We start from the raw sequence: 14,815 nt of genomic DNA on the forward strand, positions 1-14,815 counted from the left end.
TGCTGGCCTAAACCAGCATGTGTGTTTGCAGTGGAGGAGAAAGAAGCATGAGTTGTTAGAGGGGACTGTATTAGCCATCCTCAAGTTTACTACACTTTCCCTTGCAGTATAGAAAAGAGCTAGAAGCTCCTACTTGTTCCTAGAGAAAGTCATAGAAGCTAGCCAAGAGTCAGGAATCTATGAACTTGCCTTTGGGTCACTGCAGAGAGAGATGAGATGACACTGAAGGCCTTGGGTTACACAGGTAGGCCAGAAAGCTAATGGAGGACAAAACTGACATTTTATCAGCAGACACAGTGAGGATAGAAGTCAAGTGAGGTGAGTACATATCTTAGCTGGTGATCAACAGGGAAACGAGAGAACCACATCACTTGGGTAAGGAGCCCTTCCCCAAAGCCGGAAGGTAAATAAGCTTCCTTCTGCACCCAGACACCATCTTGGGCATAAGAAAAAGGAAGGAAGACCCTTCAGAAAATAAAACAGCTCCAAAAGGGAGTTTGGATTTTAAATTGCTTAAATATGATTATATATGCAACCACAAAAATAAAGCAGTTAAATTGGAATAGGTTCATTTACCTTCAAATCACACACTTTAAAAAAAATAGTTTTCTAAAATCATTGGGAATTTAAGTAGCTCCAGTGTTAGCTGAGGTCAGTTATAGAAATGCAGACACTAGGCTTGTTGCAGACTCACTCCAGGTTAATTCAATTTGGGCCTTACTCTGTATAAAGCGCAAGTGTCTTTATACTTCTACTCTGTATAAAACGCAAGTGTCCACTTCAGTTTGAGATGCTCAAGCTTGCTCAGTTCAACTCACCACCCTCCTGACTAGGTGTCTAAGGAGTCCTTTGGTCTTATGGTTGTCCTGGAGACCGAAGTAGGTTACAAATCTGAGTGTAGCTTCCTCTGATTGCTGCAGAGTAAAGGAAAGAGGACTCAGCTGGGCACCCACAGTGGCTGTTGTTCACCTGCAGGACGCTTAAGGCCAGCACCGAAGCTCCCAATACAGACCAGGACCATCAGGGTGGGTCGTGGAACTTCTCTGGCAGTGACCTCCCTGCTAGCCCTTGTGTTCACTTCCACACATACACTTCTCCCCGCTTCCTCAGCCAATTTAACCTACGTCCCCTTTCTCCTGTTGCCGCTGCAGAAAAATTCTATTTTCTCTTTTTTTGACACAGTAGCTATTAATGGCTAACAGGAATGATAATCCATTAAACCTGGACCCCAGAGCATTGATTCCTTTCCTCAAGGTCAGGAAGAGCTTTCTCCAGAAACAGTATTTCCAGATCTCCCATTTCTGAAAGAGAAGGGAGAGGTTTGCTTTCCATGCTAAAGAAGGTTGCCAAACATTCACTACTACCGTCCTCCTATGCGCAACAAGACAAATGACTTCCAGAGAGACAGAGAGAGAGAGAAAGAAGAAAGAAAGATAAAGAAAGCAAGCTTGAAGGAAGGAGGAAGGAAGGAAGGAAGGAAGGAGGAAGGAAGGAAGGGAGGGAGGGAGGGAAAGGAAGGAAGAAAAGAAAGAAGGGAAGACAAAGAGAGAAAGAAAAAAGAGAGAGAAAGAAAGAAAGGAAGGAATAAAAGAAAGAAGGGAAGACAAAGAGAGAAAGAAAAAAGAGAGAGAAAGAAAGAAAGGAAGGAATAAAAGAAAGAAGGGAAGACAAAGAGAGAAAGAAAAAAGAGAGAGAAAGAAAGAAAGGAAGGAAGGAAGGAAAAGAAAGAAAGAGAAAAAAGAGAGGGAAAGAAAGAAAGAAAGGAAGGAAGGAAAAGAAAGAAAGAGAAAAAAGAAAGAAAAGAAGGAGGAGGAGGAGGGAAGGAAGGAAGGAAGGAAGGAAGGAGACAAACCCAAGATGAGTTTGGGGGCCAAAATAGATTATCTCCAGTAAAACAAGGTAGTTAACCAAAAAAGAGAAAATAAGGCATTCAGACAAACAGGGGCCCCAACCCAGGAAAGAGACAAAGAGACTTCCCAGAATAAGAATGAAGAGAAGGCCCGGCATGATAGCTGACAGCCACAGGCCTAGAGAACCCAGTCTAGACTGCAGCAGGAGGGCAGAAAGCTCTGGAAGAGAGGTTTGGTCTCCAGGAGGAAATAGAATTAGTAGATTACATAATATTGTCCAAATTATGACATTGCTGTATTTGCGGTAATCAGAGAAGGGAAAGTGTGTGTGTCTGTGTATGTGTGTATCTCTGTGTGTGTCTACGTGAGAGTGTGTGTGTGTGTGTGTGTGTGTGTGTGTGTAAGGGGGCAAGAAAGAGACATACAGAGAGAGACAATAGAGAGAAGGAGAAAGATTGAGGTAAGACCCCATCTACTCTGAAAAGAAGCTAGTGTCTGAAATTGATAAATCCAGGGAAATGGCAGCATAGACATGTTGTTCAAAAACATGGCGTTAAACACCAACATAAGCAGTTGGACAGCTGAAAGTGGTTGCCTCAGGGGAGCAGGCATCAGGAGAAGTGAAGGATGAGCGAGGGCTTCTGTTTTTCATTTAAGCTGTGGAAGATTAAAGATGGCCACAAATGACACCCTTCACATGGAGAGATGGAGCTCATCTTCCCTCCCCAAGAATTTGGGCTGGCCTCTACTACTTACAAATAATGTACTAGTGGACAGGACAGTTTCCCATGATCAGTCTTGCTTTTTAAGAGGATTAGAACCTTCTACCGTGGTCTCTTGAATCCATGAATCATAATTCCAGAAGACCAAACACATTGCTCGAGAAAACACATGGAGAGGCCCTGAGACTGCAGAAAAAGAGAGATAGAACTAGCTCAGCCCAAACTTCTGGCCACCTCACCAAGACAGCAGGCATGTGAACAAAGCTACCTTGGACCCACCAGACCAGGCCAGCCACCAGCTGAAACATACCGTGTCAATGCCATGTGGAACAGAGAAGTCACTCAGCCAAGCCCTGCCTGAATTCCTGATCTGTAAAATCATGAGGTATAATAAAATTGTTGTTGGTTTCACCCAGTGCATATCAGGGTGGTTTGCCATGCAGCAATAGACAATTGAGACATTAGTCTGTTCATACTTAGTAGTAATAAGTCTTCATCACTAATTTTGAACTATGTACATGTATAAATGTTTTCTGAGATAGAGTCTTGCTCTGTTGCCCAGGCTGGAATGCAGTGGCACAATCACAGCTCACTGCAACCTCGACCTCCTGAGTTCAAACGCTCCTCCTTCCTCAGCTTCACAGATAGCTGAGACCACAGGTGCACACCACTGCACTTTGGTAATTTTAATTTTCATAAAAATAAAAATTAATTAAAAATAGCTTCATCTTATTAAGGTTGATGAAGTGTATTAATGTCAATTTCATGGTTGTGATACTGTACAATAGTGTAGAAGACTGGGGAAACTGTGTGCAGGGCATATGGAATCTCTGTATTATTTCTTACAACTGCATGAAAATCTACAATTATCTCAAAACTAAAAGTTACAAAAAATTTGAATAGTTTAATGTTTGTATCTTGTCACATTAGCATATATTTAACAAAAATGGTATTATTCTTTATGTATTATTCTATCTTTTCCACTTAATATATGGAATGTTGTCAGCACTTATACATCTAAATGTTGTATAAGCCTGTTGCCCTCATTTAAGTATACATCTTATACATCCTATACACGTACTTATACATCTAAGTACTGACCACACTTAGATTGACTTCAGGCCGGGCACAGTGGCTTATGCCTGTAATCCCAGCACTTTGGAAGGCCGAGGCGGGCACATAACCTGAGGTCAGGAGTTCGAGACCAGCCTGGCCAACATGGTGAAACTCCATCTCAACTAAAAATACAAAAATTAGCCAGGTGTGGTGGTGTGTGCCTATAATCCAGCTACTCAGGAGTCTGAGGCAGGAGAATCGCTTGAACCCGGGAGGCGGAGGTTGCAGTGATCCGAGATTGCACCATTGCACTCCAGCCTGGGCAACAGAACAAGACTCTGTCTCAAAAAAAAAAACAAAAAAGAAATTGACTTCAGCGGCTGCCTCACTGACTTTAATGGCTGCCTAATATTCCACTGTATGGATTTACTATAATTTATTTGACTAGTGCCTTACTAATGGATATTTAGATTATTTCCTTTTCCAGATACTATGTGCTCTATTGAGATCAAAGAGTTCTGAGTTCTCTTTGAGTCATAAAAACAGAGGCCAGGCTATGTAGCAACATCCTGTACTCTAAACCAAAAAAAACATTTCCACCATCCTTATGATAGTCCCTTTCTTGTGTTTACATCTTCCATAAGGCGTTACAGATCATCTTAGTTCTTTTAAATCCAGGTAAGTCTTCATATTTATCTACAGTTATCTGGGTAGCGGACTATACTTCAAACTGCAGGATGTCAGGGAAAAAATAATAAATTAAAACTCAGAGCTCCAGCCCTGAGTCATCCTGTCTGATGGAGTTTCATAAAAAGTTAAATAAGTAAAGAATACAAATATATAAAAGAAAGAACTGATCTTCAAAACAGGTCTAAAATCTCAATGCATTTAATATCCATCCTCTCAAAGTAATCATTTAATCTGATAAGCAAGTTTTACATTAATGATATCAAGATCAAATTCATGGGTGTTCTAGATAGATACATCCATGAATTTCTGTCCAAGAATAAGTCATTCTGCCTTCTAAAGACTGTAGGCTTTTTAAGAAAATGGATTTGAAGTGTGTTATTCATTAATTCACTCATTCATTCAACAAATATTTAAATGTCAGGGCCAATGATTAAAAACAGACTGAGGCAGCTGTCACCATGGAGGAGTTCAGACTCTAGTGGAGGGACCAAGACCTAAGTAAGTAAGTTACTAAGACAAGTATAAACAATGTGGCAGAGAATAATAAAAATAAGCACATAAGCTGGGTGCGATGGCTCACACCTGTAATCCCAGCACTTTGGGAGGCCAAGGTGAGCAGATTGCTTGAGCCCAGGAGTTCGAGACCAGCTTGGGCAACGTAGTGAAACCCATCTCTATGAAAAATACAAAAATTATTTGGGCATGGTGGTGCCTATAGTCCCAGTTACTTGGGTGGCTGAGATGGGAGAATATCTTGAACCCAGCACCTTGAGGCTGCAGTGAGCCATGATCAAACCACTGTACTCCAGCCTGGGCAACAGAGTAAGACCCTATCTCAAAGTAAATAAATGAATAAACAAATAAGCACATGGTAGCACAGGCTGCCCCCTCAAGGCTCTTCTGCAGGAAATTAACAAAATTGTTGAGTAGGGATAAGCATCATCCCTGTGAAGAGAGAGGTCAATCAGGTGGGGTGCAGAATGGGCCAACTTCCAGAAACAAGCAGAGGGTTAAGCATAGCTTGCCGGTGGGTCAGGGATAGCTCTACAAGCAGTTACACTCTGCCCAAGCATAAAATGGAAGCATGGAGTAGCATGAGAGAGGCTAGGGCCAAATTATACAGGGCTGTGTGCTTTTCTAAAGAGTTTGAAGTTTATCCATAAAGCAAACAGAATCCAATGAAGAAGACCTTTGCTTAGGGTGAACATACGTCCCAGCATGGCCAAGGTTGTTCCAGTTCATGCCTGTTGCCTTCATGTAAGTATTAATAGTGTTCACTTTCACATTCAGAGGTTTCCTGTTCATCCTAGTTATGTTAGGTCTACTTCCAGTGGAACTTAGGTCATTGAAAATCTGCTTAAGAAGGCAGTAGCTGAAAATGGAAAGAAAGAAAAACACTCTTTGCCACCTTCAAAGAGTTTGATCAATACTAAATTAAATAGTGGAAAATCAAGTGCAAAATTTTTATCAAATACAACCAGTAGCATTTTTATAGAGTTTTTTTGTAATGGGAAATTCAAAAATATAGATTCTAAAAACAATTTTTTATGTTTCTTTTGTAAGAGTTTTTTTGAAATGGTACATGTTGTCTATAAAAGGAATGCATAAACATGGTAAAAATATGTATATATATTTTATAAAAGGAAAAATTAAAGTCTGTCTTCCCTCCCCAACTCTGGCCCACCATATGAATTAATCATTTTACTAAACTGAACTGGAGGAAGAGACAAAAACCTTGAAATGATGATCAGTTAGGTTTGGGGTTAGACTAAACTGGACATTTTAGCATCCAGGAACATGATTTTCTAATACCTGAAAGTGGCAGGAAAGGGTTGGGATCTGCCGGGGTTACTCTTAAAGAGTACAGAGGATGAACCTAATTAGGTAACATCAGAGAACAGCTCTTTTTATTCCTTTCCTACTGCCTTCAAACATTCCTGTAATAACCATATTCTCTCATTTCTGTATTTGAAGGTTTGGCATCTAGGCCTTGCTGACCTGGGATGGGAGTGCCCCTCCCAGATTTTGCCATATCTAGAGATAATAAAGAACTTCCCTGAAAGCATGCCTTCCATATGCAACCAACCCAGAGCCCCTGCCCCTAATCACTTCCTTTATTGAACTCTTGTAATCACCTTGCCCGCTGCCTAGACAGAGCTGATTTATCAAGACAGGGGAATTGCAATAGAGAAAGAGTAATTCACACAGAGTGGGCTGTGTGGAGACAGGAATTTTATTATTACTAAAATCAGTTCTCCCCCAGGATTTGGGGAGCAGAGTTTTTGTTTGTTTGTTTGTTTGTTTGTTTTTGAGACAGAGTCTCACTCTGTAGCCCAGGCTGGAGTGCAGTGGCTCTGTCTTGGCTCACTGCAACCTCCAACCCTCAGGTTCAAGCAATTCTCCTGCCTCAGCCTCCTGAGTAGCTGGGATTACAGGCATGCGCCACCATGCCGGGCTAGTTTTTGTATTTTTAGTAGAGACAGGGTTTCACTATGTTGGTCAGGTTGGTCTCAAACTCCTGACTTCATGAACCGCCCGCCTCAGTCTTCCAAATTGTTAGGATTACAGGTGTGAGCCACTGCACCTGGCCGGGGAGCAGAGTTTTTAAGGGTAATTTGGTGGGTGGGGGAAGGCCAATGAGTCGGGAGTGCTGATTGGTTGGATCAGAGATGAAACCCTAGGGAATTGAAGCTGTCTTCTTGTGCTGAGTCAGTTAGTGGGTGAGGGCCACAGATCAGATGAGCCGGTTTATCGATCTGGGTGGTGCCAGCTGATCTGTCAAGTGCAGGGTCTGCAAAATTTCTCAAGCACTGATCTTAGGAGCAGTTTAGGGAGGGAAAGAATCTTGTAGCCTCCAGCTGCATGATTCCTAAACCATAATTTCTAATCTTGTGGCTTGGGAGTCCTACAAAGGCAATCTAGTCCCCCAGCAAGAAGGAAGTCTGCTTTGGGAAACGGCTGTTATCATCTTTGTTTTAAACCGTAAACTATAAACTAAGCTCCTCCCAAAGTTAGTTCAGCATACCTTCAGGAATGAACGAGGACAGCTTAAAGTTTAGAAGCAAGATGGAGTCAGTTAGGTTAAATCTCTGTCACTGTCTCAGTCATAATTTTGCAAAGGCAGTTTCACTCTCACACTCAGGGCCACTATTCCTCTGCCCTAATTACCCCAGGGCCAAAAACCAGACAACCAAAGACAGCCCCTAGGCCCCAGAGCCCACCACTTTATTTAAACTAGCCAATCCAAACACACCTGCTGACCTTGCCTCACCCATTCCTTCCTGTGGAAATCACAGTGAAGGCTCCTACCCATTTTCCCTTCCCTCTCTCAGCTTCCCGGCCAATGCTGGTGCTTCCCCAGGTGGCCCCCCCATGGCATGACATGCCCTCTTCTCTTGGGATCTGTGAGTATAACAAGCCATCTTCTCAATCACCCTCATCTCCTAATCTGTTGGCCTTACCATACCTGAATAATAATAAAACCTACAGTTTTTTTAAAAATGCTTCATCAGACTTACCCTCTGTACTCTTTAAGGGTAACCCAAGCAGATGCTGCCACTTTCAGATATTAGAAAAGTCATGTTCTTAGATGTTAAAATGTCCAGTTCAGTCTAACCAAAATCCTACCATCATTTCAAGGCTCTTTTCCTTCCTCCAGTTCAGGCCTGACCCACACTCAGGACAGCAGTGGAGAAAGATGGAATGATCTTGCTCTTTCCAATTTTCTTCCCTTCTTACTGCAGGATCATCTGATGCAGACGAAGGGAAAGGAGGTATCAGAGGAGAAAGGAGCAAAGGAATTTTCACTTAGGTCATGTTGGTGGTTCTCCTTTGGCCAACAATAGTTGCCCGGGCCCTTTAATGTGGCAGGTGTTCATTGACAGCATTGATGAACAAAAGCCACACACAAAGCTGCAGAGATCTCCAAATTGCACCTTTTCCTGACATGAACAATGCACTTAAATCACCTTCCAGGTGTTATCTCATCGCCACCCCCACCCAACTCTATCCTCTGGCAGTACACCCCATGGCCTCTTCCTGCCAAGGCCTCCTCACTCAGGAAGACAAAGATCTTTCAAGCAGACTTGAGCCTTGCCACCTGCCTGGCATCCATTTAGCCCTTGATGCCCTGTCCTCTAAATGCGGCTTTCCCTCATAGCTGCCCTCAGCTGCCAGAGGAAACTTCAGTCAGCCTCTCCTTGTCTTTAAAATTATCGAGGTGACCAATAAGCACCGGTCTCTGGAGTCACGCATGCTCCCAAACTCCAGGAAAGCACTCCCACAACTTTATTTAAACTATTTAAAGAAGAAAACCCTCCCAATAATTCTCTCACCAAACTGTACTCCAGTTCCATGGAGCTGTGACTCCACAACTCAGAGAGCATCCATCAAGGATGGTTCTAGGCTTGATGATGGCAGGGGAAGTCCCTTGGAGATTCCGTCATCACAGTCATGTGTCCTTCCACAAATAGCCTTCTGTGAAGTAAGCTGTTGCGGGCAATGGTAGCTGTGCCAGTCTGGCTGCCCAGTAGCCAATCCTTAGCAAATAGTGAATCTCTAACACTTCTCTTTAGAATGTGGGGATACATGGGTCAGGCACGGTGGCTCGTGCCTGTAATCACAGCACTTTGGGAGGCCGAGGCGGGTGGATCACCTGAGCTCAAGGAGTTCAAGACCAGCCTGGCCAACATGGCAAAACACCATCTCTACTAAAAATACAAAAAAAATGAGCCGGGCATGGTGGCAGGCACCTGTAATCCCAGCTACTAGGGAGGCTGAGGCAGGAGAATCACTTGAACCCAGGAGGCAGAAGTTGCAGTGAGCCGAGATCGCGCCACTGCACTCCAGCCTGGGCGACAAAGGAAGACTCCACCAAAAAAAAAAGAATGTGGGGATACTTTAACCATTTTCCTCTGCTTTGAGAGTTTAGCTAAAATTCTGAACCAATGGGAAATTTCCTTTGTATATCTTGTTATAACAGAAATGAGTTACCCACTTTGGAAGTAGCCACAAAGTCTATAACACTCAGAGTAAAATCGAAGCCACTGGACAAAATGCCAGTCATAAAGATCCAGAAGTGTGCCTGCAGTATCAATGCTTCTACTCCCAGAAAGTAGATAAGACTGGGATGGAGAGGATGTAAAAGAAAGCAGAAGGGCCTATCAGAAATGTGAGGAAGAACTGGACAAAACCCAAGGAAAGGGTAGAGGAAGACCTTTCCATCCCAATAAAAAGAATGGAGTGGAACCTGACTCAACCCAAGCTGTCACTCACGTTAACATCCAAGGAGCATTTACCACCCATCGTCAATGAGTATTTAGTTTGAGAAAATGCTCACCAATCTCTGGAAACTTGACATGTTGTGAGATTGTTCTGGTGGAGGATGTCCAGGTTCTTGGCATCTTGAACAAAACGCACAAATGAAGCATGGAAAGAATGAAGCAACAAAAGCAAAGATTTACTGAAAACAAAAGTACACTCCACAGGATGGGAGCGGGCCTGAGCAAGTAGCTCAAGAGCCCAGTTACAGAATTTTCCGGGGTTTATATACACTCTAGAGGTTTCCACTGTTTACTTGGTGTGTGCCCTATGTAAATGAAGAAGCTAAAGTGAAGTTACAAAGTTATTTACTTGGTGTATGCCCTATATAAATGAAGAGGATATTTCCTATCATAGCTAAAGTGTTTCATTTGATTTAGTTCTAGGAAGTCCTTAGGTTCCCTGCCTCCAGGCCCTATTCTCTTGCCTCAGGATGACAGTATCACAATGGGAAAGCCTCATCTTCTGACCAAGACAGGACCAGGCAGAACTCTCTAGAAACTGCAGTACAAACCAGAAGGGCAGTGTGGGCCTTGCTTCATTTTGTATTTGGACTATGCATGACATAAAGTTTTTTTTACCTTCTAATTGTCTTCCTTTTATTATTTTGATGACTATAGAGAAATACACTTTCAGGATATTAAGATGCTCTGTGTTTTTAATTACACAAGTTGGGGATGGACACCATTTTTTAAAAGATGTTCTTTACAGAGCCTGTGCTTCCTGTTCTATTATGTGCTATTATCGCATTCTGTGCTTTCAAGGAAAGCAGTTGCAGGATGACTCCTGGCCTCAAGTGATCTTCCCACTTCTGCCTCCCAAAGTGCTGGGATTACAGGCATGAATCCCAAATGTAGCTGCAGGATGGCTGCAACTGATTTCCACTGAACTCCTGATTTCTGTTTCTGAATGCTGTATCTTTTTAAGTTCTTTATTTTTTTTCTAGTAAACATCCCTGGGTAATTTTTTTAATGGAAAAAAAGACTTTATTTTGAAAATATTGGAAAATGTCTTTATTTTTTCCCTGTACTGGATTGATAGTTTTGCTGGGTAACAAATTCTAGGTACAGAGTCATTTTCTATCAAAAGTTTGAAAGTATTGCTTGTGTCCTCAGTATCCATATTTGTTGATGAGACATTTAACAATCACATTTTTATTTAAAATGGTATGTTCTTTTATTCTTTCTTCACACATCTGTGATTTTTCTCTTTGTCCTTGGAATTTTGTGACTTATTTGTGCCACCTGACAAGCTCCCTAAAGTGCTTTTATTTAGTTATTTTTTTTAGAGACAGGGTCTCACTCTTTTACCCAGGCTGGAGTGCAGTGTCACAATCATAGTTCAGTGTAACCTTGGACTCCTGGGCTCAAGCAATCCTCCCACCTTAGCCTCACTGAGTGGCTAGGACTACAGGCACATGCCACCATGTCCAGCTAAGTTTTTTTTCATTTTTGTAGAAACGAGGTCTCGCTATGTTGCAGTTTGGTCTCAAACTCCTGGCCTCAAATGACCCTCCCACCTCTGCTTCCCAAAGTGCTGGGATTACAGGAATGAAACCCAAATGTAGTATTTCTATCATACAGGATTGTAACTTCACCTTCCTGACATTATGACTTGGGGAATCTAACTCATGACAAAGCCCATAGTTATTTGATACTCCCATTGTCAGGCACTCAATTTCTGCTGTGGTAGCATTCTAGAAGCTGTTTTTCAAATGGTGAGTACCTCTCTGATACGCTAATTTGTGCTCATTCTAGATGTCTTTACTGCATACCTCTTACTGGGGCTTTCCAGAAACTGCACATCATCCCTACCTAGCATGATTACTCCTAATTCCATTGGATATGCCTGGTCTTCTGGCCTAAGCAGTAAAGTAGCTTGCACTACAGGCTGCACCTGCTTCTGAGCCTTCTTTGAGCTCCACTCAAAATAGTCTCCCAACTTACCTAAGAAATTAGTCAAAGCAGTATTCTGAAGTAGAATATGTACTGTCACTACAGTCCAAAGAGGCCCATTGCTACTGTGCTCTTTTTTGGGGGTGAAAAGTTTGAAGTACAAAAACATTTGCTTTACCTTAAAAGGGATATCCCTGCATAGCCCAAACCATTGAGTCCCTAAAATCTTCATAAGTATGGCAGACCCCTAAATCATTGTAGGATTTATCTCTCAGGCTATGACTCAAGACCCATGGGTCTTGCCAAGGTATCCAGAATACTTCCCACTTCCTTGCACCAACACAATTAACATGATGTCATCAATATAATAAATACTATGATGCTCTGTGGAATGTTAAGATACACAAAGTTCCTTCCTACTATACTGTGACAAAAACCTGAAGAGTTAACATAACCTTGCAGCATGGAATATATTTTGCTATCTTTTCTGCATAAATGTCCTCTGCTTTGATCCTCTTTCCAGATGGGAAAAGAAAACATTTGCCAGACCAACAACTGAAACTGCCATTGCAAAATTATAACTGAGACAGTGAAAGAGGTCTGACCTAACCAACTCCATCTTGCTTCTAACCTCCAAGCTGTCCTTGTTCGTTCCTGGGTGTAGGCTGATCTAACTTTGGGAGAAACTTAGTTTACAATTTAGAACAAAGATGATAACAGCCTTCTCCCAAAACAAATCCCCTTCTTTCCTGGGAACTAGACTGCCTTTGTAGGACTAACGAATTAGCCAAAAGATTAGAAATTATGGTTTAGGAGTCATACAGCTGGAGGCTACAAGATTCTGAATCTCCTCAAATTGCGCTTGGGGATAACATGACTTTTATAAAGCCTAAGATCAGTGTTTGAGATATTTTGCAGACTCTGCACTCAATGGATCAGCTGGCACCACTCAGATCGATAAACTGGCTCATCTGATCTTGTAGCCCTCACCCAGGAACCGACTCAGTGCAAGACAGCTTCGACTCCCTGTGATTTCATCTCCGACCAAATCAGTCAGCATCCACAAATCATTGGCTGCCACCCACTCACCAAATTATCCTTAAAACGTCTGATCCTCAAATGCTCGGGGAGACTGATCTGAGTAATAACAAAACTCAGTTCTCCCTCACAGCCAGCTCTGTGTGAATTACTTTCTCTATCACAATTCCCCTGTCTTGATAAATCAGCTCTGTCTAGGGAGTGGGCAAGGTGAACCCACTGGGCAGTTACTCAAACACATACCAAGTGCCAGAGGCTGGACCTGGACCTGTGATACTATGCTCTAATAAGATACTGCTTTGGAGGCTACCACTGGGCTCAGTTCATCATCACCCATCTTGATCCATCTGATTTTTTTCAGGGGTGATGGCAGTAAACTGAATGGGAATATGATAGGAACCACCACTCCTGCATTCTTTAAATATTGAAAAATGGTATTAATTTCTGCAATTCCACCCAGGATATAATATTGCTCTGATTTATTGTCTTGGCTTGGAGAAAAAATCTCGGGGATGATAGGATTTTAGAATAGCAGAAGCCAAGTAGTTGCCTTAACCAATTGGCTCTTCCTACCATAAGGGTTCTTACTCACAGGTCAGTGAAACAATATGAGCATTCTTCCAATTGCAAAGAATATCAATCCCAGTTATGCCCAAGAGGACTGGGGAAATGATCACAGGTTGGGTCTCTGGACCCATTTTACATATTGTAACATAGATCTAGGCCAAGACTCCACATGTCTCCTCTGTAATCACGGAGCCAAGAAAGCATTTTCAGATCCCCTGATATCAGCATCAGTTCAGAGCCTACGTCCAAAAGCTCTCAAAAGTCTTCCTCTTTCTATAGCATACAATTACTCTGTTAAACAGCTATAGTTTCCTTTGAGTTAGGATTGATATAAGTATATTGTATATGCTTGCAGTGACATTGAGGGGTCTTTCATTAGGCAGACACGGCCTCTCCAATTGGTGGTCTCTGATCAAAAGAATTAACTAAGCTGGAAACTGGACCAGAGATTGCAGGTTTCCAGTATGGTAGCTGATATCAGTTTTCTTCACAGCAACTCTTGATTTTTTTTTTTTCTGATTGTATAAGCCAAGCAATGTGCTAGCTCACTCTTTATCTCATTCGCCCCAAGGAAAATATAGTCTATTAGACACTGCCACAGATATGTGCAGGACTCAGTGCCCCAGATGCAACTCTGGTCTTTCTACCTGGCATGATAATTACATCCACCATGATGCTGATGGTTAAATGTTACTACCCTGACCTCTGCTATTCTGGAATTCCATCATCACAATTGACACTATAGAACCCAGTTCCACACAGAACGGAGCCTTAGGCATCCAGCCGTTGGGGTGTACCACTCAGATCTCCTTTAAAGGAAGAAATTGCCATGAGGAATGTAGTTATCTGACAGCCTCCAGCTGCCTCAACTTTGAGGTCTTTCTCAGCATTCACTCAAAGGCCACATAGTCCTGGTCAAAGACTAAACATGGCAAAGTTTCTAGAGCTGGTCCATTCTTGCTCATCATAGGATTCCTCTAATGGGAAATCTTTCCCCAAGGGCTCCCCATCAGCCTAACCAAGACTTTCTCTGAGACTCTTAGTTATTATGATGCTACTTCCACCAGCACCAGGGTTCTTGTTGCTATCTGGCCGTTGAGTGATTCAGTCCCACTGAGCAATGTCAACCTGATTGTCTTTCTTTGTTTTTAAGAAACAGGGTCTTGCTCTGCTGCCCAGGCTGGAGCACAGTAGTGTGATCATAGCTCACTACAGCCTTCAACTCCTGGGCCTTAGCAATCCTCCTGCCTCAGCCTCCCAAGGAGCTATGGCTGCAGGTATCCGCCACCACTCATTGACAGCCACTTCCAGTACTCACTGTCTTGGACACAGACTTGAGTAAAAGTACAGGTAATTTATTTGGGAAATGATCTCAGGAAGCAGGTAATGAAGTAAGAGAGATAAATGAAAGGTTCTGTCTGGAAGTTCTGAAGGAGAAACTATCCCATGTCCCTCTCCTAGCTTGTAGTGGCTGCAGGCAATCCTTGGTGATCTTTGGCTTATGGATCCATCACTTCAATCTCTGCCTCTGTCTTCACATGGCTTCTCCCTGTGTATGTCTGTGTCTCTGTGTCCAAGTTTCCATCTTCCTTTAAGGCACCAGTTATTGGATTAGGGACCATTCTAATTCAGTATGGCCTTATCTTAACTTGATTACATCTGCAAAGACTCTATTTCC

The 14,815-nt window shown here is 42.5% G+C and overlaps 1 protein-coding gene across 1 annotated transcript; it reads right to left on the reverse strand.

The window, feature by feature from the left end:
• Nucleotides 1–887: 887 nt before the first annotated feature.
• On the reverse strand, nt 888–11,855 carry LOC134730292 (uncharacterized). Its single transcript, XM_063603960.1, has 3 exons — nt 11,711–11,855; nt 9,657–9,720; nt 888–2,758 (listed from the first exon to the last, which is right to left on the reverse strand). The coding sequence occupies exon 3, from the start codon at nt 2,320–2,322 to the stop codon at nt 1,372–1,374; it is 951 nt and encodes a 316-aa protein (XP_063460030.1). The 5' UTR covers nt 2,323–2,758; nt 9,657–9,720; nt 11,711–11,855; the 3' UTR covers nt 888–1,371.
• Between the last annotated feature and the right edge of the window lie 2,960 nt (nt 11,856–14,815).

The sequence above is a fragment of the Pan paniscus genome, chromosome 3 (assembly GCF_029289425.2).
Source record: "Pan paniscus chromosome 3, NHGRI_mPanPan1-v2.0_pri, whole genome shotgun sequence".
Taxonomy (NCBI): Eukaryota; Metazoa; Chordata; class Mammalia; order Primates; family Hominidae; genus Pan; species Pan paniscus.